This window comes from Impatiens glandulifera, chromosome 4 (assembly GCF_907164915.1).
Source record: "Impatiens glandulifera chromosome 4, dImpGla2.1, whole genome shotgun sequence".
Lineage (NCBI taxonomy): Eukaryota > Viridiplantae > Streptophyta > Magnoliopsida > Ericales > Balsaminaceae > Impatiens > Impatiens glandulifera.
In genome coordinates, this window is record NC_061865.1 from 53,229,715 (window position 1) to 53,255,417 (window position 25,703).

The 25,703-nt window shown below is 31.5% G+C and overlaps 1 protein-coding gene across 1 annotated transcript; it reads right to left on the minus strand.

Moving 5' to 3' along the window:
* Positions 1-714: 714 nt before the first annotated feature.
* On the minus strand, positions 715-4,305 carry LOC124935830 (alpha-xylosidase 1-like). The gene is made up of 3 exons (XM_047476263.1): positions 4,001-4,305; positions 3,228-3,919; positions 715-2,756 (listed from the first exon to the last, which is right to left on the minus strand). The coding sequence occupies exons 1-3, from the start codon at positions 4,207-4,209 to the stop codon at positions 880-882; spliced, it is 2,778 nt and encodes a 925-aa protein (XP_047332219.1). The 5' UTR covers positions 4,210-4,305; the 3' UTR covers positions 715-879.
* Between the last annotated feature and the right edge of the window lie 21,398 nt (positions 4,306-25,703).

Here is a 25,703-nt window from a genome sequence, read left to right on the forward strand (position 1 = left end):
TTAATTTGGAAATCAAATAACTAGGCCTTAGGCTGAAAAAATATTATTCAAGGCCCAATCTTTTATGAGGCACAAGGCCCAACTAAGAGAGATCAGCCTCTTCTTCTTTTACTTGTCAAAACACTCAAAACATAAGGCATTAGGAAGATGTGTTTTTTTTCATCTCCAAATGTTCACTTAAATTTATAATTATATATTTTAAACTTCAATTTATTTTTTGAAAACAATTAGCACAATCCCTATTATAACTCCAACTTAGGGGTTGAGTTTGACATTAACCAAGTTCGAGTCGAGCTCGAAACTAACTTTTTTAATATTCGAGTCGAGCTCGAACTCATTAATACTTGTTTAAGGGTTTGTCGATTTTTTTCGAGCCGGATGATAAATAATATATGATTTTATTTATTTTAAATTAGAATCTAAAATTTAAAATAAATAATTTCTTCACCAAATTTAATTTTAGTTCAATTTTTCGAGTCGATTTCAAATTTATAAATTCGTTAAAGTTCGAGTTAAGTCAATAAATACATAATCGAGTTTAATAAATATTTCATCGAGTCGAGCTCAAATTGGCTTGAATAATTTGTATTCTATTCCGGAAAGTATTTTTTAATTAAAGTGTTATATTTGTTGTTATTCATTTCCTAAAGTTTCATTAAGGTAAGACTTTTCTATTATCACACACATGACTATGATTTGCATTTGTAACAAGACTAGAATGGAAGAAAGTGTTTATTAATGTTGAAAAACAGGAAGAAACATGAGCATCAACAACAACAAAATGTAATAAACCCTAACCCTCCTAAACCCTCAATGAAAGCAAAAGCATGTTGAAGAAGGATGAGCAAATCTTTAATCACTCATCACTCTCTTTACCTATCATTCCATTTTCCATGACATTGTAAACTTCTTGCCCAATGCCAATTCCAAACCTTTTATCTCCACCATCTTGCTCTTCATCTTATCCGAACCATCTTCAAGTTTACTCGGAAATATATGATCTTCCTCGCTTAACTCCAATCCCGACATCTCCACAACTTCCTCACCCTCGACCTCGACCTCGATCCCAACCGATCCTCCAATCCCCTTCAATCCCAAAACCGTCACCTTCTCGATAATCCACCCTTTCTCCAACGCGTATTTACTCTCTTGAACATCCGACCATATCTTAACCATCCCATTATCCGCGGCTGCGTAGAAGTTTATGTAAGTGGAGTATCCATTTCCTAGTTTCATCTCGGGAAGTTCATCATCGTCTAGATATAGGCTTCCTTTAGCCTCGCCCGAGGTGGCTCCCGATGGGAAAGTCACCACAAGGCTAAAAGGTGTCATTCTTGCTTCCTTCGAGATCAATCCTCCCCTCTGCATGGGGAGGATTGTGTTTTGATAAAGATGGACGTTGATCACGTGTAGAGGCGCGTCGAGTGTGAGGTAGTGTGGTTCTTTCGTTATGAAAGCCTGCGTCATGTCGAATAGACTATACCATGTCCCGGGAGGGAACAATGCCTTGACAACCGTTTTAGCCTTGTTGAGAACAGGGGAAACCATGAGGCTTTTTCCCAATAGAAATTGTGTGCTTAGACCGTGAACCTCGGTTATGTTTGGGAACGAGAAGAACAATGGTCGGGCGATAGGCGCGCCCGTGATGTGAGCCTCGTATGTCAAAGTATACAAGTATGGGAGAAGCTTGTACCTCATCCCTAATGCGTTTCTAGCCGATATGGCCACGGATTTCCATTGATAAAGCTCTTGTCTTGGCGAGAAGAAGTTTGCATGATCCCTCGAGAATGGATAGAAAGCACCTAGCTCGATCCAACGGTTGCATAGCTCTTCCGTCGGGGCTGGATAGAAACCACATATATCCGATCCCACCATCGGTACACCGAAAATACCGAAGTTGAGCATAGTGGGAATCGAGTACTTTAGATTCTTCCAAGTACCCTTGTTATCACCCGTCCAATGAGCAACATAGTGACCCGAACCGACAAATGTGGATCGAGATAGTATAAATGGGCGTTTGCCCTCGATCGCGAGAAGACCTTTGTGAGTGGCAACGGATTGCGAGAACCCGTAAATACTATGAGCATCATATTCGAGTACCCCGTTATAGTGTGTGGCACTCGTGGCTATAGTTTTGTATCCAATTAACACTTGAGAACCCGAAGCGTTTATCTTGTAAGGCGGATCATCCCATCGTGTTTTCGTTATGTTCTTGCAATCCAAACAACAAATCCAACCCGGACCGTAGCCAGTTGGGCATTGCCTTCCCTTTGGAATTGTGCATAAACCGTCGCAAAAGTTCGAAACCTCGTTCATGTCAATCCAAAGTCCATTCACAGGTACAAGCTCATGAAAACGCTTGATTTCATCTACCCACCAATCAACCGTCTTAGGATTGAGGAAATCAGGGAAATTAACCGCCCCCGGCCAAACTTGCGCTAGAAAAGGCTTTCCTTGATATTTAATGAAAACATCGTTAGCAAGACCCCTTTGGTAGACACCATAGTTTTTGTTAACACCAATTCCGGGATCAATTATGACAATATACTTCATCCCTCGTGCATGAATCTTGTCTAGAAAAGCCAAGAGTTTTGGTCGAGGATACGCGGTCTCGTTGAGACTAAAATCCTTGTGGGCATCCATGTGATCGTCGTCGTTCCATATAACGTCGAGTGGGATCTTCGCTTTCTTGTAACTCTCGACCACATCTTCCACCACCGATAAATTACGGTATCCCCACCTACATTGATGGAATCCTGCAATATTTTGAAAATTTTGTCGATGAAATATGATATAGATGATAATCTTTTAAACCTAATGAACAAAAACAATACAACACAATTGTAATATTGCAAACATCTCAACTTAAGTTAAGAATATCTTATTGCATTATCTAAATATTGTAACTATTAATTATGTTTGGTTTAATAATTGAGTGATCTTCAACTAAACAAGAATCTATATTAGGAACATCATATGACCCTACAACCATCTGTCATGCCCTTAACTTTCTTTAATAATTCAATACCAACTAATCAATGACCCTCTCCTGTTTCTTTGTCTCGTGGGTCATTTTCTTACACTTTTTTTTTTCTACTACCCCTACAAAACCCATTGTACCTCTCTAAATCAGGCCTAGTTTGATTATTTGAAAATGGTTGTAAATTATCTATAGACCATGTCAATGTAAAGGTAAAAACAAAACAGTAAAAAAAAGAAAAACTTACCCAAGGACCAATAAGGCATAGGGGCAGGTCTGCCAATAAGAGAAGTGTACTGATCAACAACATTCAAAGGTGTATGTCCCGAAAAGAAGTAAAAGTCGAAAACACCCCCAATAACTTTATAAGTCAATGAATTCCCTCTATAGAAAACATCCATACCATTACTGTTTAGCAACAAAACAGCATGGGCAAAAGCGTCATTTCCCACCATCCTTAAATCCATATACACAGGATGAGACCCATATAAGTCGGTGTTCAAATTAATGGCAGAAACATCCGTTGTGTAAAGTGTATAGGGATCGTTTGGATTCAACTTTATACCATTCGGTTGAGTATTTTCACCAAGTCCATAAAGTGAAGCATCAGTTGGTAATCTCGTAGATATCTCGAGATATTGATCTTTAAAAACGAGATTATTATACGGGTCAGATTTCTCCGCACTCGAATTGAACAAAATCTGACCGTCGGATTTCCTTTTCACAGCGAATCCAAATGGGTTCGGTACGTAGCTGAATATTAACTCCGAACTTGAGTACTCATCCGACGGTGATAAAAGTTGGGTTTTTTTCATCGACCGTCCGATTGTTTTCTTCAACGGCACCGGTGGTTCACGGGGAAGAAGATTGTATGGAACTTCCCATCTGGGTTTATCTGCATCGGTCACGTGGACCCTTAATCTCTCGTTCGTTTCGTACCTGTATTCAACGGTTGAGATTATAATTGTGTTTTTTGAAAAATGAATGTAAAGATTAGTTTTTTATCATTTTTTTGCTTACTTGACATAGAGTTGTAAATTGGGGATATCTGGACCGTAGATATTGGTCTTGTTATTGACTTGAAGAAGAGCAATTAGGGCTCCATCTGGCAGTTTTTCTATGGAGGTGAGACGGTAGCCGTCGCCGATCTTTCTCGCCGGCGCCGGCGCCGCCGCATTGACAGAAATAATGCAGAGAAGGGAGAGGAGGAGGAGGTGTAAAGTGGGCATGATGATAGAAAGATAATTTGACCACTCTTTGGACTGTTCAAGCTTTGGTATATATAGAATATAGATATGCTTTTAGGGTTTGTTTTCTCATGCAATATTATAGAAACAAACAAGACCTTGTGTTGGAAAATGTGGAAATGGATCAAGGGATAATGGAGTTTTAGTTGTTATATAAATAAAATTATCTAAAATAGATAGTCCACTTTTTTATATATATAATATCTTAGATCATGTTTAATTTAAGTGTTACATCTATTTCATCTGAGAGCGTAGTTGAAACGGGAATCATAGCGGTGGGTGACCCAAAAGCGCAATTAAATTGCGAATAAGGAGTGGATAGTATCGTACTAATTCTCTTTAATTAAAAATAATGATAATAATTTATTTGAAAAATGAAACGGTTCCATGTGAGTTTGTCTTGTTGGAATAAGATGGATAAGGGACTATTGAAGAAGTCGGTCATAACAAAATTATTAAGTTTTATTCGGCTTAAGAAAATTATTGGAAATTATTCTTGTTTTGTAACAGATTATGTATATTTTATACAATTTTAATAAATTGTGATTGCGAATTGCAATGTTTATACGGCAAGATCTTATCTAAAAATTAAAATTTAGATTCGAATCTTATTTAAAACTTGATGATATTTGAAAGAGAGACACACCATTAAACTTATTTAATTTAATAATAGTGTAATAATTTGTTACAAAGTTATACTTGAATAAATAAGACTTGAGCTTGTTTCATATTGATTTTTTTATATATTTTATCCACAAATTTAAGTATCTCATCTACCATATTTTAATCAATTATACAAAATACTAAAATACTCCGATATCATTTAAATATTTATAGTTTTATGGTACTATTATTTAAGAATAATGAAGTAAATAGCCCTATTAAAAATAAGAAAATAGAAATGGAAGTGGGTAGAAGAATCAAGAAGGGTAAAAGTGGGGCTTGTTTGAATTAATTAGGATGGTAAAAAATAATTGGTGGGAAAACAGTTTAATCTTTAAAAATGAAATTTATATGATTTTATCTTAAAATTTTCCTTTTTTTATAGACAGGTTATTGTTTCAATGCGGAGTAAAAATACATTTAAGGCCTTGTTTGATATTGGGTTATATAATAGCATGGTGATATAATTACTTAATTTGAAAATATCTAAAAATAATGACATATCAAACAAACAAACCCTAAGATGCAAATGATCAAACCATGTGATGATAATAAAAATTGGACCCCATAAAAAGGATTTCTCTTAGCACCGCTATGGTACTATGGGCAGGACCCACCCGCCATGAATCGAGCAAGTAATTTTATTTATATATATAAAATTTATTTATTTATTTTTGTTTTGAAACAAATTAACTACTTTGATGGAATGTTTAAGTTTAAATAAGTCGCGATTAAAACATATTTGAATGTTTAGTGAATAAGTTAGATGATATAAGCGGAATCAAACTTGTTTAAATGAATGTATTAGTTTATGATGTGTGCATCAATTTATGGGCTTGATTTATATTATTTTTCAAATAAAATTACTTATTATTTTTTTACAACTATTGTTTGTTGAATAAATTATAAAAATATTTCAGTATTTAGTAATAATATTACATTTATAATTAATAAAATTTTAACAATTTGAATATTACAATTTAAAAACAATAAATTATTTTAATATAAAGTAAATAAAACAAAGTTTATATTTTTTCTTCTCCTCTTCTTTCCAATGAAGATATGAGACAACATCTAATAATAATAATAATAATAATAATAATAATGTTTTGTAACAAGAAGATATTTAAATTTGAACTAAAAAGGCAACTTTTCCAATTGTTTTTACTGTTTTAATATATAATTGAATAGATGGGACAAGGAGGAATAATAATGCATAGCAAATCATACATATAATAATTTTAAAATAAGTGAATAAATATAATAAAAAATGACTTAGATAAATATCCAATTTTTATATTATTTTTTTATTTGTATGTATGTTTTACCTTTGAGTAGCCTAACTAGGATAATAAGAACTTGACCCTTATTTAATATGCCAAAGTTTAGTTTATTTGTTAGGAGGTCTCGATCGAGGTAGTCAAATTGGTTGTTCTAAAACGTCAAGTTTTTATCTTGGCTGAACAGAATCGTGGAATTTTAATTTCGACAACTATAGACGATGATCAATGAGGTCTATTCACAACGTCATTATTATGACGTTATCTCAAGTGATATCCGATAACAATGTGAATTCAACGAAAACATTCTCAAATTAGTAAATATAATCCAAAATTTTATTCCTTGACTAAATTATTAGGCCCATGATACAAAATGTATATTAATCAAGATCCCACTTTTGAAAGATTGGGGCATGATATTATTCAAATATATGTTACATTAGAACATGGGACAAGCATTCTTTGTCTATTTTTATCTGTCTGATGCGACTAGCATCATTAATTAAAAAGAAAAAAACATGTTTGTGAAAAAGAACAATAATGTATTAATTAATTAAATCGGGGCCGTGAATCTCGTTAGATTTGTTTATTTACATAATTAAAAGAGATCTTTTACTAATAATATATTACCCATTAATAAAAACAAATTAAAAATGCATGATCGGTTTGGTCTTCTAGGTGGTCAGATTCAGATATATGACACAATTTTGTTAATTAGTAATTTATATTTTATGCTTAATTAATCTAATCTAATCTTCAAATATTCCATTGATTTTTTATATATATAACTATGGATCGCCTACAGAATCAATGTCAATTCTGATAACATTATTTCATTAGTGTTTCAGATGTAAACATATATTATGATTCTATTTATTTATTATTTTATTATGTTTTAATTTCATATTAAATTAAATAGCAAAATACACTACAACTATATATAATAACAATAATTCAATCACAAACAAATTAGTTAATAGACAAATATCAAATCGTCCTTAATAGACAAATTTATATTTAAAAAAAATACACTTAGCTAACTCAATAGCTCAAATGACAAGAGTAATTTATAAAAAATATATATATGTTGATGTGTTCGATTCTTACCTAACAATATTACAAATAACTTTACGTATAATGTCATCGAATAAGTTAAATATAATATACATTTTCTTCTAGAATTTCTTAAGTTAGCTCAGTGGTAAGAGTTGATTTAAAAAAAGAAAAGATCACGAGTTCGATTCCATCAGGAAGCACTTTGAATTTAAGCGGAGGTCATGACTGTGGAGTTGTTATGTTAGCTCTCCTTTATTTAAAAAAAAGAAATAATTATAATTATTTCCAATTATGTATTTATTTGGTTTTGTTTATATTTTAATTTGTTTTAAGGTTTTAGTAGGTTTAAGACTAATAATTTAGTATTTAATTTTTTAACTTTTTTTTTTTATGTATTTCTATAAACAAAGTTTTTGTAACATAGAATTACTTTGACCATTATTTAATTAAAAATCGATATAATTAACCATTTTCCGAAGATTTGGAGATTTGTTAACCGAATTTTTTTTATATTTTGAGTAAATAAATTTACCGATTTTCTCGTATAGTAATTGTGTAGCAATAATTGGACGAATCTTTCTAAATCTGTGAAGCAATATTAGTAGATGCTTATTGTTTGATTGTCTTCACTAACCAACATTATATATTTCTCTTTTATTATCACTTCTCTGTTTTTTTTTTGTCTTCTACTAACCTAGTTTCTGCAATATCCTGACCTTGCCAAATCTCTATATATACATTTAATATATATATATTGTGAATAACTTATTAGGATGAAGGACAGTCTAATAACCACTTAAATTGAAGTGGGTAGTGTTAATTTATTAAAATTAAATATAATCGGTGGATCTATTAAAGACTGAGTTGATAAAGAACCCATATTTTTTTTATTAAGATGCATTAATTAGATGAGAGATCTAACTGGATGTATATACACAATTATAGTCAAACATTACATGGGATAAGGCACTCAACATACACCCTCCACTAGGGCAACCCCACTTCACTTTGTACTAAACTCAATAATTTATTAATGTTAGTACTTTATACTGTTTTTTATCATGTAAAAAAAATGTTTCTAACTTTTGTGAAAATCTCTATTTTCTAAGCAAAATGTTAATAGTCACCAATTCTTTTTAACAGTAGAAACGATTTAATGGTAGAAACGTGACATTATTCATTGTTTTTCTATCTAATTCATTATTTACTCTTTTTTTAATTCTCAAAATAATCAGACTAATATTGATCCACTTCACTAGTAAAAAAAGGACCTTTACCGACGGTTTTTCCCGAAGGTTTTGTAAACCTCTCCTAAATACTCCCGAGAGGAACAAATCCTTCGAGATTAAAAATGGATTCCGAGTGGGGTGTAAAACCTTCGGGTTTATTAATTATTACCGAAAGTTCTACAAAGAACTTTCGGTTTTAACCTTCCCAAAAAACCCAAAAAAATTTTAAGTGTTGGATGTGGGTTAATTGCGAAGGTTTTTGTCAAAACCTTCGGTTTTGAAATCCCTTGGTTTTTTAATTCCGAAAGTTTTACAAAGAACCTTCGTTTTTGAAATCCCTTGGTTTTTTAATTCCGAAAGTTTTACAAAGAACCTTCGGTTTTGCTCATTAAAAAAAAATTATAATTTTTGAAATTGTTTTTTCCGAAGGTTATTTAATAAACCCTCGGTTTTGACTAATATCAAAACCGAAAGTTTTATAAAACCTTCGGCCTCAACCTCTATAAATACAAACCCTAACCCTTCTCTTTTTCATTCCGCTTCTCTCCTTTCTCTCTCTTCCGCCTCCGCCGCCGCCTGCCTCCTCCAAGCCGCGGGTTCTTCTCCTCTCTTCAGGTAATTTGTTTGATTTGGTTTTTTTGTTTTGTTTATTGTAAGATTTAGATTTTTCTTAAGTTTGTATATATATATTGTAGATCTAGATTTATGTTAGTTTACGATTTTTTGTTTGGTGAATATATATATATACATATATCTGAAATGCATTTAGGATATGGGTGATGATTCGACATGGAAGAGACTTCGGCGTACACCGGAGAAACTGCATCCGTGTTACCAGAATCTGATAACACAATCAGAAATTGCGGCACGTGAGGAAGAGGTCAGAAAGATGACGCTGGAAATGGAACAAATCCGACTAAGGGATGCCGAAAGAGGTCGTTTGCTCAGTGAAATCAAAGCGGACCGGGCTGAAATGTCTCAGAGATTAGAGAATCTCGAACAGGAACTTGTCTTGTTGAGGAGTCGACTAAATCAACCACCCCCTCCTTCCTCCCCATCTAATAATTAATTTGTAGATTTATTATGGATTTATTATGGGTTTATGACAGTTATGTTTTAATATTTATGAATTATTGTTATTATGTTTGTTTGGTTTGGTTTAATATGTTTTATTAAATAATTATGTTTTGTTGACTTTTCATATTTTTTAAAAAAAAAACCGCATCGCCAAAACCGAAAGTTTATTTGAAAACCTTCGGTTTTGACCCATTTTTATTTAAAATCTTGAGGTAAAAACCGAAGGTTTTCAAATAAACCTTCGGTTTTGACCCCTCTTTAAAAAAACCATATTTTTTTCTAAGTATGGGGAAGGGTAAAAACCGAAGGTTTTCGAATAAACCTTCGGTTTTGACCCCACATTAAAAAAATCAGATTTTTTTCTAAGTATGGGGAAGGATAAAAACCGAAGGTTTTCAAATAAACCTTCGGTTTTGACCCCACATTAAAAAATCAGTTTTTTTTCTAAGTATGGGGAAGGGTAAAAACCGAAGGTTTATTAGAAAACCTTCGGTTTTTACCTTACATTAAAAAAATCAGATTTTTTTCTAAGTATGGGGAAGGGTAAAAACCGAAGGTTTATTAGAAAACCTTCGGTTTTGACCTTACATTAAAAAAATCAGATTTTTTTCTAAGTATGGGGAAGGGTAAAAACCGAAGGTTTTCTAATAAACCTTCGGTTTTGACCTTACATTAAAAAAATCATGTTTTTTTCTAAGTATGGGGAAGGGTAAAAACCGAAGGTTTATTAGAAAACCTTCGGTTTTGACCTTACATTAAAAAAATCAGATTTTTTTCTAAGCATGGGGAAGGGTAAAAACCGAAGGTTTATTAGAAAACCTTCGGTTTTGACCTTACATTAAAAAAATCATATTTTTTTCTAAGTATGGGGAAGGGTAAAAAGCGAAGGTTTATTAGAAACCTTCGGTTTTGACCTTACATTAAAAAAATCAGATTTTTTTCTAAGTATGGGGAAGGGTAAAAACCGAAAGGTTTTCTATTAAACCTTCACAAATACCAATCAAAACCGACAGTTATACTATTAACTTTCGGTTTTAACACTACCTGATTTGTTAAATTATTTTGTTTTAAACCTACTAATCTAGACCCTTAACTAATATAATCAAGTGTGTGTTACATTTTGAAAATGAAGATTGTGTTTGATGTTAAAATTTTTATGATTGTGTTTGATTATATAAAGAAGTGTATATGTATGTTTGTGTTTGATGATCATATGAATGTGTACAAATTTTGATCATATAGATTTTGAAATGTTTGAAGGATATCAAATAAGTTAAAACAATGACCTTCAAAGTCATTAGAAGGTTAAAGACCTATTAATTTAGCGATTTTTGAAATTGTAATTCCGAAAGTTAATTGTATAACTTTCGGAAATAACCATCAAAACCGAAAGTTATACAATTAACTTTCGTTTTTACCTAATTAAATTAAATTGTACACCTTTCAAAACCGAGAGATTTAGACATATCTCTCGGAATTTTAATTGATCAAAACCGAGAGGTTTATTCAAAACCTTCGCAAATACCAATAAAAACCGAAAGTTATACTATTAACTTTCGGTTTTACCACTACCTAATTTGTTAAATTATTTTGTTTTAAACCTACTAATCTAGACTCTTAACTAATATAATCAAGTGTGTGTTATATTTTGAAAATGAAGATTGTGTTTGATGTTAAAATTTTTATGATTGTGTTTGATTATATAAAGAAGTGTATATGTATGTTTGTGTTTGATGATCATATGAATGTGTACAAAATTTGATCATATAGATTGTGTAATGTTTTAAAGATATCAAATAAGTTAAAAGAATGACCTTCAAAGTCATTAGAAGGTTAAAGACCTATTAATTTAGCAATTTTTGAAATTGTAATTCCGAAAGTTAATTGTATAACTTTCGGAAATAACCATCAAAACCGAAAGTTATACAATTAACTTTCGTTTTTACCTAATTAAATTAAATTGTACACCTTTCAAAACCGAGAGATTTAGACATATCTCTCGGAATTTTAGTTGATCAAAACCGAGAGATATATGATTAACTCTCGGAAATTAATCAAATGATCAAAACCGAGAGGTAATCATATAACTCTCGGAAATTAATAGTCAAAAACCGAGAGTTATATGATTAACTCTCGGAAATGACCTTTAAAAAAAACATAACCCGCTTTTTTTCCTTTCTTTTTCCCCGTTTTATTTCTCCCCGATTTCTCTCTCCCATTCGATCTTCTTCCGCGCCGCCTCCTGCCTAGCCGCGTCCTCCATCTATCAATCGAAGACGAAGCTGCGCTGCCCTCCTCCAATTGACGACGCCGCGCTGCCCTCCTCCGATTGACGCCGCCGCAGATTGAAGAAGCCTTTCCTCCGCCAAGTCGCTGCCTCCGCTTGGATCGACGACGTCGTTCGCTGCCCACGCTTGGATCGACGACGCCGGTGATTGAAGACTGCCGCCGTCGATTGAAGACAGTCGCCGCCTCCTGCTGCCGCCATCCGATTCAACCTACAGCCGCAAAGGTTAGTTTGATATATAGGTTTGATTTGGGATTTTAGGTTAGATAGATTTTGGATTTTAGGTTTTCTATTGGTTTGTTTAATTGTTAATTTAGTTTGAATTTAGGTTTGATATTGATTTGCTTGATTGTTAAATTTGTTTGATTTTAGGTTTGATATTGGTTTGATGAATTGTTAAATTAGTGAGATTTTAGGTTATATGAGTTAGATTGTTCAATTAGTTAGATTTTGGATTTTAGGTTAGTTTGATTGATTGTTAAATTAGTTGGATTTTAGGTTTTCTATTGGTTTGTTTAATTGTTAATTTAGTTTGAATTTATGTTTGATATTGATTTGCTTGATTGTTAAATTTGTTTGATTTTAGGTTTGATATTGGTTTGATGAATTGTTAAATTGGTGAGATTTTAGGTTATATGAGTTAGATTGTTCAATTAGTTAGATTTTGGATTTTAGGTTAGTTTGATTGATTGTTAAATTAGTTGGATTTTAGGTTTTCTATTGGTTTGTTTAATTGTTAATTTAGTTTGAATTTAGGTTTCATATTGATTTGCTTGATTGTTAAATTTGTTTGATTTTAGGTTTGATATTGGTTTGATGAATTGTTAAATTAGTGAGATTTTAGGTTATATGAGTTAGATTGTTCAATTTGTTAGATTTTGGATTTTAGGTTAGTTTGATTGATTGTTAAATTAGTTGGATTTTAGGTTTTCTATTGGTTTGTTTAATTGTTAATTTAGTTTGAATTTAGGTTTGATATTGATTGCCTTGATTGTTAATTAAGTTTGATTTTAGGTTTGATATTGGTTTGATTTGTTAGGTTAGGTTTGTTAGATTATATTTTGTTTGGTATATGATATATATAGTTTGAACTTTGTTGGATTTATGTAAAATTTAAGTTAGATAATATGGTTTGATTTTGTCTGATTTTTGATTAGGACCGTCCGTCTCTTGAAGATCGCCGAGGTTATTCCACCTTCAGCTGCCTCTCCACCGTCGCTGCCACAATTGCTGAAAAAGGTCAGTTTTTAAGGATTTTTATGTTGTTAGAATTACATTGGATTTTATGTATGAATATATTAGATTTTAGGCTAGAATTGCATTGTTTGTATTATATTGGATTTTAGGTATGAATTAAATTATTTGAATTATGTATGATTGAAATAGTGTTTGACTAAGTTAGAGTAGTTTAAAAAATTGGTTAGATTAATGATGATTGGTTTGAAATGTATATGAATGAAATGTTAATGTTTGCTTAGGTGAAATTTGGCTTGGATAATGTTAGATATTGTTGAAATGTATATGAATGAAATAATGTTAGATTAGGTTTGAAATGTATATATGAATGAAATATTGTTTGTTTAGGTTGAATTGGGCTTCGATAATGTTAGATGAAATTGATTATTGGTTGGATAATGATAGATTAGATATAAATTATGTTAGCATTATGTAAGCCTAATTAATTTAGTGAAATATAAGTAAATAATAATGCGGGTTGTTTTCCATTTTATTAGAAATATGGAAGTACCCGATAAAAGCTGGATGACCTTACGTCGAGATCATCCAGATTACGAGGAAGGTGTTGACAAATTCCTCGAGTATGCTGTTAGGAATACATCCCGACAAACCGTGAAATGTCCATGCGTGAAATGCTTGAACACGCCGTTTATGGAAATAGACGAAGTGAAGACTCACCTCATCGTTTATGGAATAAATATTCATTATGAGTATTGGTATTTTCATGGAGAAAAGAGACGTACTACTCAAGTGGTTAATGAAGATGTCGATGAAGATGCCGATGACTACGATGATGATGACGACGATGATCAGTCGGAGGATGCCGTGCCGGAATTCAACGATCCGAGACAGGAGATGAATAATACAGTTAATGAACAGGTCAACGAAGAACGTTATATGCACGAATTTATAAACGATATGTTCCCCAACGTTAATGACGTCCCGAGCAACGATGAACCAGTCGAAGATGCGCAAAAATTTTATAAATTGCTTGATGATTCCAAACGGCCATTGTATGAAGGTGCTCGAATAACGAAATCATCAGCACTACTGAAACTACTTCACATAAAAAATGTATGTCAATGGACGAATTCTTCGTTCGATATGTTGCTGCGTCTGCTTAAAGACTACATATTACCGATTGACGCTCAATTGCCAAACTCGTACTACGAAAGTAAAAAATTCATTACTGATATCGGGCTTAAATATGAGAAGATAGACGCATGTAAGAACAACTGTATGCTATTTTGGAAGGACGACATAAATGAAGATTCGTGCAGAGTTTGCGGTCTTTCAAGATGGAAAGTCGACCAAACAAGTGGGACAGTTCGGGAGAAGCAAAACGGGAAATTTATTCCAAAAAAGGTGGTGAGATATTTCCCTTTAATACCAAGACTGCAAAGACTATACATGTCCTCAAAAACGGCTCCAATGATGAGATGGCATAAAGAAGAAAGAGTTGACAGTGATACGTTGAGACACCCCGTTGATTCCTTAACTTGGAAGACGTTTGATGAAAATTATACAGATTTTGCTTCAGAATCTCGAAACGTAAGACTTGGTTTATCAAGCGATGGGTTTCAACCATTTGCAAATGGGAAAAAATCATACAGTGTTTGGCCGGTAATTCTAGTACCTTATAATGTGTCACCCACGACTTGCATGGATTCTAGCAATTTCATTTTACCTATGTTAATTCCGGGTCCAAAGAGTCCGGGAGATGCAATTGACATATTTCTCAAGCCATTGATCGAAGAGTTGCATGAACTGTGGCAAACAGGTGTGAGAACGTTTGATGCACACACCTCGCAATACTTTAACATGCGAGAGGCGTTGTTGTGGACCATTAACGACTTTCCCGCATACGCGAATTTATCAGGCTGGAGTACGAAAGGTAAATTTGCTTGTCCTTGTTGTAACAACGACACGGTATCCCTTCGATTGGTTCATGGTTCCAAACAATGTTACTTGGGTCACAGACGTTTCCTTCCACCGAAGCACAAATACAGAAGGGATAAAGAGTCGTTTGATGGTCGAACTGATTATAGGGATCCCCCTAGATTGTTAACGGGGCAAGAAAGTTATGAGCAAGCACGAGACCTAGAAGACATTATTCTTAGTGCGGATATGAGCAAGAGAACCAAGATATATCATGAAACGCGGGGAGACAATTGGAACAAACTTAGCATTTTCTTCCGTCTACCTTATTGGAAATCGCTATTATTGAGACATAATTTGGATGTGATGCATATTGAGAAAAATATCTGTGATAGCGTGTTGGGAACAATAATGAATGTGAAAGAGAAGACTAAGGATGGTCCTAAAGCTCGTAAAGACTTAGAACTCTTAGGCATAAAATCATGGTTACATCCTATAAATGATGAAGGAGTTGTTCATTATCCAGAAGCGCCTTTCACTTTGACATCCGAAAATAAAATACGTCTTTGTAACTTCTTGAAAGATCTCAAGTTGCCTGATGGGTTTTGCTCAAATATCGGGGGTTGTGTAAATTTGGAAGAGAAAAAACTTTCGGGATTAAAGAGTCACGATTGTCACATCTTGTTGGAATATCTAATTCCTTTAGCAACTCGTGGATTGCTTCCAGAGTATGTGTATGATGCGTTAGTAAATTTGTCTCGTTTCTTTCGGTTGTTGTGCTTCAAAGAGTTGATTCAAGAGGACCTGGAACAATTGTACATGGATATTACATTGACACTTTGCAAATTTGAAATGATTTTTCCGCCGTCAATCTTCGACATCATGATGCATCTCCCGGTTCACTTGTCATTTGAGGCTTTGCTTGGAGGACCTGTTCAGTATCGATGGATGTATCCCTTTGAACATTACATGGGTACAATGAAAAGATATTTGCGGAATAATAACCACCCCGAAGCCTCTATAAGCGAGAGCTATCTTGTTAACGAAAGTATTAGCTTATGTGCCAGGTATATGGAGGAACAAGATCAAGAAAATGCACAACCTGAAATCTCGGGGATTTCAATATTTGCATCATTGGAAGACCTATCCAACGGAAAAGTATACAACTTGGATTATATAGATCGAGTGACAGCTCATTCTTACATTTTGAAAAATTATCCCGAAGCAGAACCTTTTTACATGTAAGTTTCAAAGTTGCTGTTACTAATTAGCATTAAAGAGTGTTACTAATTAGCATTCGATCTATTTGCAGAGATTATAACAACGAGTCAAGTGGAGAAACGTTTGCCGCATATTTCAAACATCGACTGAGTAAATTACAAACCATATATCCTAACTCTTTTTATTCATATTAACAACTTCATTTCGGATACATATATAGGTCGCCCATTTAACAGAAATGAACGACATATCAAGAGACCTCAAGATCTTAGGAGAAGGTCCAAGTATGTACTCGTCTATGTATGTTTGGTGTAAAGTAAACGGATTCAAATTCTGTACAGAAAAACACGACGAAGGTTTGACAACTCAAAATAGTGGGGTGGTTGTTGAGGGGTACAACGGATCTGAAACTATGTCATACTACGGAGTTTTGACGGATATAATCGAATTACAATATTATTCTCACAAACGAGTTGTTTTATTCAAATGTAAGTGGTTTGATACACACTCGGGGGAACTAGGAGTGAAAGTGGACAAATATGGCTTCGTAAGTGTAAATGTAAACCGAATTTTGAAAACCCAAAGTCAAGACCCGTATATATTGGCGAGTCAAGCAAAACAAGTATTCTACGCCCCTGATATGTCAGCCCGACCCGGTTGGAAGATTGTGACAAAAATAAAACCGCGGTTTACAAACATATAGTTCAGATTAATTAATTAGGTAGATTTAATAATGTTTTTAACTTTATATTCATTTTTATTACTACTTTATTTCAATTATTCACTCATTTTTATTAATGGTGTGAATTAAGAATGTCAGAAGGTCCTAAAACAACTTGGAAGAGTATGAGGAAGACACCCAAGAAATTGGATAAGAGTTACCAAAACCTACTTGCCCAATCCGAGTTGTTAAAGCAACGAGGATCGTCTTCGAGAGACCAACCACCGATTCCTGTGGTCCTGATAGCTACTGCGCCTCCCCGAACATACGAGACTGAAGACGATATTGATGACTTCGCAGAGTATATAGAGAGCACATTCGCTGATAACCTGCCTTCCGATGAGGCTGAAGACGAGGGTCTTGAGGAGCCTATCGAGGAGCAGGATGACGAGGAGGAGCACGGGACCACTCCCGACCCATCATCGACAGGTATTTCGTTTACAAATTAGTTAGTGTTTCAATTGATTGACATATTTAATTAAGATTTTGATAATTTTGAAGAATCTTCTGCCCGTAAAAGACGGGGGAAGAACAAGAATATTGCGCTGTCTAAGAGGCTAGCGGGGACGAGGATCCCTCTAACGTTTAGAGAGAAGGATGGGAGGCCAGGCGGTACAGACGTGGGAAGGACAAGGTGGTCTAGACATGTGGGGTCGATTATCCGGGACCCCGCAGCCGTCTCACACCGTCTTCTCAAGTGGAAGGCTTTAAGTGCAGACCAATTGGATTCACTGTGGACTGCTATCAAGGTAATACTTATAACTTGATTAATATACATTACGTCATTAAATAATTATTTGTAACATTTGGATGTTATTTTTTTCAGGATCCGTTCGAAGCGACTAATGGCGACATTGAGTATTTTCGAAAGACCGGGTTGGGACACGCCAATCAGATATGGGATAGATGGCGGTCGGATTTGAACAAGAATTATATCCGCGTCCACAAAGGAGACGAGGCGGCGGTACTGGCTAATCCTCCACCGGACTACGATCGAGATGATTGGGAGTTTGTGTGTCGCAACCATTTCTTCACAGAAACGTTTAAGGTACGGTTTCATAATTCAAATAAAAGTTGATATTAATTAATCTAACTTCATTTGTTATTTCAAATACAGAGACACAGTTCTACAAATATGAAGAATCGGAAGAATCTAAAATTCCCGCATCGAACGGGAAGTAGACCGTTTGCACAAATTGAAGACGAGTTGGTAAGTACATTATTTGTAATAACTTAATATGTAGATTGTTATTAATTATATAAATCATTTATTTCAACAGGCGATTGAAATGGGACGGCCACCGTCTGTAATTGAAGTATTCAAGAGGACCCGTACACCAAAACCGACACAAGAAAACCCAACACCCGTCCCGGACGAACACGTGCAAGGAGAAAATTGTAAGTGAATTGAATAAGTCTAGTTTTTTATTATAGAAATGATATTTTATTTGAATTGTGCAGGCTGAGATGGAAGAGGTTGTTAGTAACGAACCGGGAATATCGGATTTTGAATTGACGGAGAGGGTGTTCGGACAACAAAAACACGGGGTAGTGTTCGGAATGGGATCAGGCGTCCGGCCCACACACTTTCGTGAGGATCGTCGTAGTGGAAACAGTTCACAGCGAAACAGTGAGCGATTGTTAGAAGAGAATCAAATAATGAAGCTCAAGCTGGAGGAACTGGAGAAGAGAGATGAAGAAAGAAGGCAGAAAATGGAAGAATTGCAATCGGAAAAGCAAGAAATTGTGGAAAGAATGGAGAGGGAGAAGTTAGAGATTACCGAAAAAATGGAGAGGGAGAAGTCAGAGATTACCGAAAAAATGGAGAGGGAGAAGTCAGAGATGAACGCGAGAATGGAGAGAATCGAATTATATATGAGGCAACAACCACCTCCTCCCCCCACAAGCTAAGGTTGTTTCGATTCAAAACATGTTTTCATTATAGGTTGAATTTATAACAGATTGTTCGGAATATTAGTTTGGTTTCGAATTTTGTAATGTTCACGATCAATTAATGTGATCGTTTAATGTATGCTGCATTTCTTTTATCATTAATATATTGGTTTGGCTGAACAGGTTTTGGTTGCGAGCAAAATAATCCGCACATTTTTAAAAATTTAGGGGAAAAAACCGAAAGTAATATTGAAATCTCTCGGTTTTTCTCTTTTTGGAAAAAACGAGAGATATTAGAAACCTCTCGGTTTTAAGCCAAAGAGAAAACCGAGAGTTATATGACAAACCCTCGGTTTTTATCCTAAAGAGGAAAACCGAGAGTTATTTACAAAACTTTCGGTTTTCCTCTTCGGATAAAAACCGAGAGTTTTAATATAACTTTCGGTTTTCTTGAAAAGGAGAAAAACGAGAGTTAGTGGAAAACTCTCGGTTTTACAAGAAGAGAAAAACCGAGAGTTATTTACAAAACTTTCGGTTTTAACCGAAGAGGAAAACCGAAAGTTTTGTAAATAACTCTCGGTTTTCCTCTTCGGGTAAAACCGAAAGTTCTTTGCAAAACCCTCGGTTTTTCCACAGAGAAAAACCGAAAGTTATTTGTAAAAAGAGGAAAATCGAAAGGTCTTTATAAAACCCTCGGTTTTTCCACAAATGAGGAAAACCGAGAGGTCTTTGTAAAACCCTCGGTTTTTCCAAAAGAGAAAAACCGAAAGTTCTTGTAAAACCCTCGGTTTTTCCACAAAGAGAAAAACCCGAAAGTTTTCATATAACTTTCGGTTTTTCTCCTTTTCAAAGTCCCGACAGTGTCAATACCGAGGGATGGCGAGGGTTACTAAAACCTTCGGTAAGGTGTCTTCACCGAAAGTTATAGGGTCAAAACCGAGAGTTTTAACTCTCGGTTTTGACCCCTTTTTCACCCGTGCTTGTTTATCTATAATTTCCTTTTCATTTTATTCAAATCCACCTAACTCTACTTTTTAAATCCATCTATATATATTTGAAAATAATTCATTATATTAAAAATGATACAAATTATTTAAACAAATAGACCAAATATGACATTAAAAATACTAAAAAAATATAAAAATAAGAAAAAATACAACTTGTTACTCAACCGATCGAGCTTGTAAATATTTAAAAAGAACAAATAATTCTCCGACCGACTTCACCGACATTTTAGAACAAATAAAAAGAAAAAAACATCATAATAAATCAAAAATGAATAATACAAATAAGACAACTACGATTATTGACAAGTTGGGATCGATCTCGAACTTGACAAGTTGGGATCTATCTAGGACTTACACAATTATGATGTAAAATAAAGTAGATAAGAAATTAAAAGAGTGGGGTTTATGTTTGAGAAAGGTTGATAATTAATAAATTAAGTAGTCCCCATAAGAAATAGATGCACTAAATCAGTCCCATCCTGTATTTTTTTTTTCTTTCCATGCAATAATGTGCATTTTGATGTAAAGTTGCATGAGAAATCAAATGTGCATTTATTGTTTTTGTTCAATTAAATTAGATTGGAACTTTATATATTATAATTATTTAATGTTATTTTTGTAAGTTATAGTTTCTTAGATATTATCCTATATAAAATCAATAATATGTAAAAAAAAAAAAAGTTAATTTATTATATATATATATATATATTATAATAATTAATCAAAGATCAATAATAATTGAACAAAACAGGATTTATATATATGTTTTATTAAAAAAAGTTATCCTCGCACCGCTTCGTTCTCTCCTAACAGCATCTCTTCCATTTTTGTCATTTTGTAATTATTATTTTGCTTATTCACGGATGACGTAAATAACTATATATATTTATATTTTTACATTCACTTACACTACTTTTAGTCTCGTATGTAAAATAATAATAATAATCTTTAACCGTTTTTCTAGAATAATATAAAAAAATTGTAAATTATTATTATGAATAATACTTACTAAGGGTTTGTTTAATGAAAAAGTTTTTTAGGTTTTATTTGAGTTTTATCCTAAAAATTATTATTTGGTAAAAACTAGAAAAAATTTGATTTTTAAAATTTAAAGACTAATTTACCTTTTAATTTTAGAGGATAGGGTGTAAGTGAGAGAATGATGATTTAGATAAAAGGATAAAATTAAAGGTAGTTTTGATATTTAAAATTATAAAATTGTTTTATTTTATGGTTGATAAGATGTTTGAGTTTTAGGATAAAAACTGAGTTTTATCCCAAAAACTTTTTAATCAAATGAGCTCTAAATGACTATGAGTATTAAAAATTTAATGATTTCTCTTTCAATTAAATAGTCCACAAAAAAATAAGATAATAATTCAAATATGTAAGTCTACCATGCATCAATTAAAATTACTCAGCAATTACTCACAAACTCGAACATCACCTGGTGATTCATAGACTCATAGTACTTCACTAAAAAAAATTCAGATACTAACCATTTATCGACAATGCAGTAAATGAGTTGTCGATTCAACCTTCTCGTGTTACATTACGACAACGACTCAACATAATATAACATTTATTAATACACTTATCATTCGTAAGAAGTCCACCATTAATAGCTCTTTATTCAAAACACGAGATATTTGATAAAATATTTGACTCACACACCTAATTTCAATCATAATCAATAAAATCATCTTAGCGAACAAATTGTAAAATGACACACCACATGGAAACTATCAAACTAGCCTTTTTCACATGATTACATCAAATGTGATTATATAAACTATTCATTAGTTTTAGATTAAATTATTAAAATTCTCAACTTTTAAGTGTGCATGCACAATTAGTTGTTGCAATGTTTATTTTAATTTGTTAGGAAAGGAGTTTTTTTTAGCTAAATGAAAGGTGGGGGCAAGGAAAAAGAAGCACATTTCCCCACTCTTCCATGTCTTGATCTAAATAAAACTTCATATTTTGGAAACATGCACATTATCACTTTATTAGGGACAATCAAATTATTTAATATTATATATGTGTTACTTAATACAAATAGTGCAGTAAAAAACATTGCACCATTTAAATACAATTAATTTGGTATTTTCATATCGATACCATAAAAAATTATTAATATTATTTATGAATAATGGTTACTAATGTTAGTGGAGTGAGCGAAACAAGTCTCGATATTTGATACACACTTTATTTTATTATTTTTTTAAAAGAGTTTTTATCTTAGTTTAATTTATAAAATGTTTTTATAAAATTATTTTGAATATTGTTTAAATATATGGTATAAAATCATGTTTTTAAAAATATCAATTTTAATGTTTTAGTTATATAATTTCTAATAATATATATATATATATATATATATATATATATATATTAACTCACTTAAAAAAAAGTTACGGTGAATTACATAATTTATTTATTTTTAAATTATTTAATTTTAAATTAGATACCAACTATATATATTTTTTTAATTAAAGAGAAGGTTATATCACAGTAATGACTCCGTTTTCATTCAAAACTTTTCAGTTAAAATTGAACTCGTGACCTCTTAGTCTATTAAATCGATTTTTATCACTAGACTACTTTAGTGAGTACATTTTTTTTTAAATAAAATTTCAAAATAAAATCGTGTTAAATACTTTCGTTAGTTTTTTTTAATTATTAACCAATACAACATCTCACTTAGATCTAATCTTTATTATTTATTTTATTTTATTTTATTTAACTAATTTTATAATAAATGATTTATAATTTAATTTATTTAACTTAACTTTATAATTAATAACAATATTTTTTCTATCATATTAAAAAGTTATATGATGCAATTCTAATGTCATCAAAATCATTTAATTGGATAAGCGGATCATTAATATAATATACATTGGTTAAACAATTTAACAATAATATCCATAAAATATCAATCTGAGTCAATTTCTATACCACATCTTGAACATATATAAGTCCTAAATAAAACATGTTCAATTATACTCTTTTCCTTTCATATATATATATATATATATATATATATATATATATATATAATTTTAAATAAAAATAATTCTTTCTTCTAACTTAGCAACAAAAAGAGCGGAATATCACATCCTTTCTGGAGGTTCTGTCCTGGTTTCAAAATCGCAAGGCGACAAGTTTCATTTGTCTGATTAATTAGTTAAGTGTGTTTACGAGTTATGTATTTGACTCGCGGTGATTAGTTACACTTCAAAAGAGAAGTAAAATATATCGTTTCACACTTAAAAAAATTAGTCAAATAAGGTCTATTTAAAATAGTATTTTATTTCTGTTTTGTAACTAAACTTGAAACGGCCATATGATATATGATGGGTACGATGATGATGTTAGGGTTGTTAATGTTAAATGTGAGATGACATTGGCATCATGGGGATGGCGATTGAGAATATAGAGGACAATCTTTAATAAAATTATTTATTTATTTAACTTGTCAATTTTATGTGGACACATATTAGAAAAATATATATATTTCAATAAGGAATTATAAGAGTGAATATTTTGCTCATATAGAATAATACAAGTCAACAAAAATGTGGTCAAACCTTTTTTTTTATTATAAATGATTGCAATCTTCTATTAGATTTTGGATAAGATATGACAATTAATGTTAAGTTGTTTTTATTGATCTTACTATTAGATTTTGCTTTTTTTTCTAATTAAATGGATTAATGAAATGTGTTTTGTTATTTAAAAATAATTAATAAATATTTTAATATAATTTAGTAATAAAATTAACATTACCTCCACGGACCCCTTTCAAACAAATTAATTTTTTTTTATATAAATGATGATGTTAAAATATTCAAATAACTAAACTATATTACTTTATATAAGTTAAATAAAAAAAATCAATTAGGCCCAAACTTTGGGCTGGGCCTGCTTGCATATAACTCTAATTTGTATACAATCTATTCTTCTATGTAAGTTTCTATTTAGTAAAATGTACAAGACTCTTTTTTATTTTTTTATGTTTCTAATTTTATTCTTATATAATAGATTATATATATTAATTAAATAAGATAAATTTTATTTTAATACAACATCTTATTATATTAAAATAAAATTTAATAGTGTAAATATAGTGCTATTATTAGTATTAATCACCTATAAATTCTATAATATTCATTAGATTATAATATTTTGAAAGTGTCTCCATATGATTTAGTGTTTAAATTATTTTTATATTAGTTAAATTTTAGTTGCTATATTTCTTAATCATATCATAGCAATTATGTATATATGAAGAGAATGGGCATTAGTAGGCCCGATAGTAACTACACTACCAATATATAGAACACCTTTAAACTTATTTTATTAAAAAATATTTAATAAAATTATTTTTAAAATTGATCCTACCAAAGTAGTTCAATGGTATGAATCGAATTAATAGATCAAAATATCACGAGTTCTATGAAAGAGTTTTGAATAAAAACAGTAATTATAACGGTGGGTGTAATGTTAATTCTTATTAATTCAAAAATAAAAAATTGACAAACACAAAAATTATTGAGAGATCCTTTAGACAAGCTGTGAAAATCTCCATCAATTTAATCATATTTATTTATGTCAACATTTTATTTTATATGTATCATGATCCAAACAAACAAAATATGTTTGTGAATCATTTGAATTGGAAAACAAAATCACATTTAAATGATAATATATATATATATATATATATATATATATATATATAATCATAATATAATTCATACTAACTTATGAAAAACAAATAATTCTTTTAAATTGTAATGATTTTTAATATGATCTTAATTAGGACAAAATATGACAATTTTTTTTTTAAGATTGTTTCATTATATATTTCTTAACTCATTAAATTAGTTCAATGATAAAAGTTGTCTTAAAAATCAAAATGTTATAAGTTCAATTTAATCGAAGTGTATTGAGTTGACGCGCGGGATTACGTAGTTGGTGGTGTCATGTTGTTCATTCATTAAAAAAAATTAAAAATAACAAATGGATCTTAATTCGTACACCCAAAGGAGGTCTTATAAATGGGGTTGGTGGGCTTAGAAAATAAATGCTCCTATTGTAAAACAATATATGGCCCACTAATTTCTTAAAAAATCTTTCTCAAACATTAAAATAAGTAAGAAAATAACTTTAAAAAAATTAGAATTTTAATGAAATAATACTTAAATCATGAAAGTTTTATTAAATTGAAAAGCAAAAATTTAATTTAAGAAAAAAAATACTTAAAAACTTAATAATTTCCTCTATATTATTTCCTTACACAAAAATATTTTACAAAATTTTAATTAATTTGTCCATTTAATTATTTACAATTGCTTAAAATTATAATGTATTTATAACTAAACTTATAATCCAACCAACCGGACCAACTAAAAACTCCACCCACCAATCTTAAGCAGCATATAGAAAAAAGTAGATGAAACATTTGTGTCGCAAAAGGGTATATTTTTGTTATGAAATTTTTTTATACAAATTTCATTTAAATGAACAAAAAAAAAATGAGAATGTCACGTCTGAAATAATACGATTACGAAATACCACCCTTATAAAAATGATATATTTCAAAAGATAGAATAATTTCCAAAACGGAAATAATAATAACTTGCAAGCATATATAAATTTCAAATGTAGTTGGAGTCTTGCAAAAAAATTAAAATGGTGGTTGAAATGTAGCAAATTGTTGATTAAAAGTAACTTAGGGCAATTTAGCTTATTTGAAAGTTTGTCTTATTTGATTTGTTTATTTTTTGGTTATAATTACCTTTTTCTATTTAAATTAATTTTAATAAAACAAAATTATTCATTCTTATATTTATAAGAATATTTTTCGGTAAACAACAAGAATGAATAACATACTCAATATAATTATAAGATAACTTATAA

What these genes read in the sequence shown, in the direction of transcription:
- LOC124935830 (XM_047476263.1), bottom strand. Translation starts at nt 4,209, where the DNA reads ATGCCCACTTTACACCTCCTCCTCCTCTCCCTTCTCTGCATTATTTCT. An exon ending in AATTTACAACTCTATGTCAA is followed by an intron (nt 3,920 to 4,000) that starts GTAAGCAAAAAA and finishes CGTTGAATACAG; the next exon opens with GTACGAAACGAACGAGAGAT. An exon ending in TATGCCTTATTGGTCCTTGG is followed by an intron (nt 2,757 to 3,227) that starts GTAAGTTTTTCT and finishes AAAATATTGCAG; the next exon opens with GATTCCATCAATGTAGGTGG.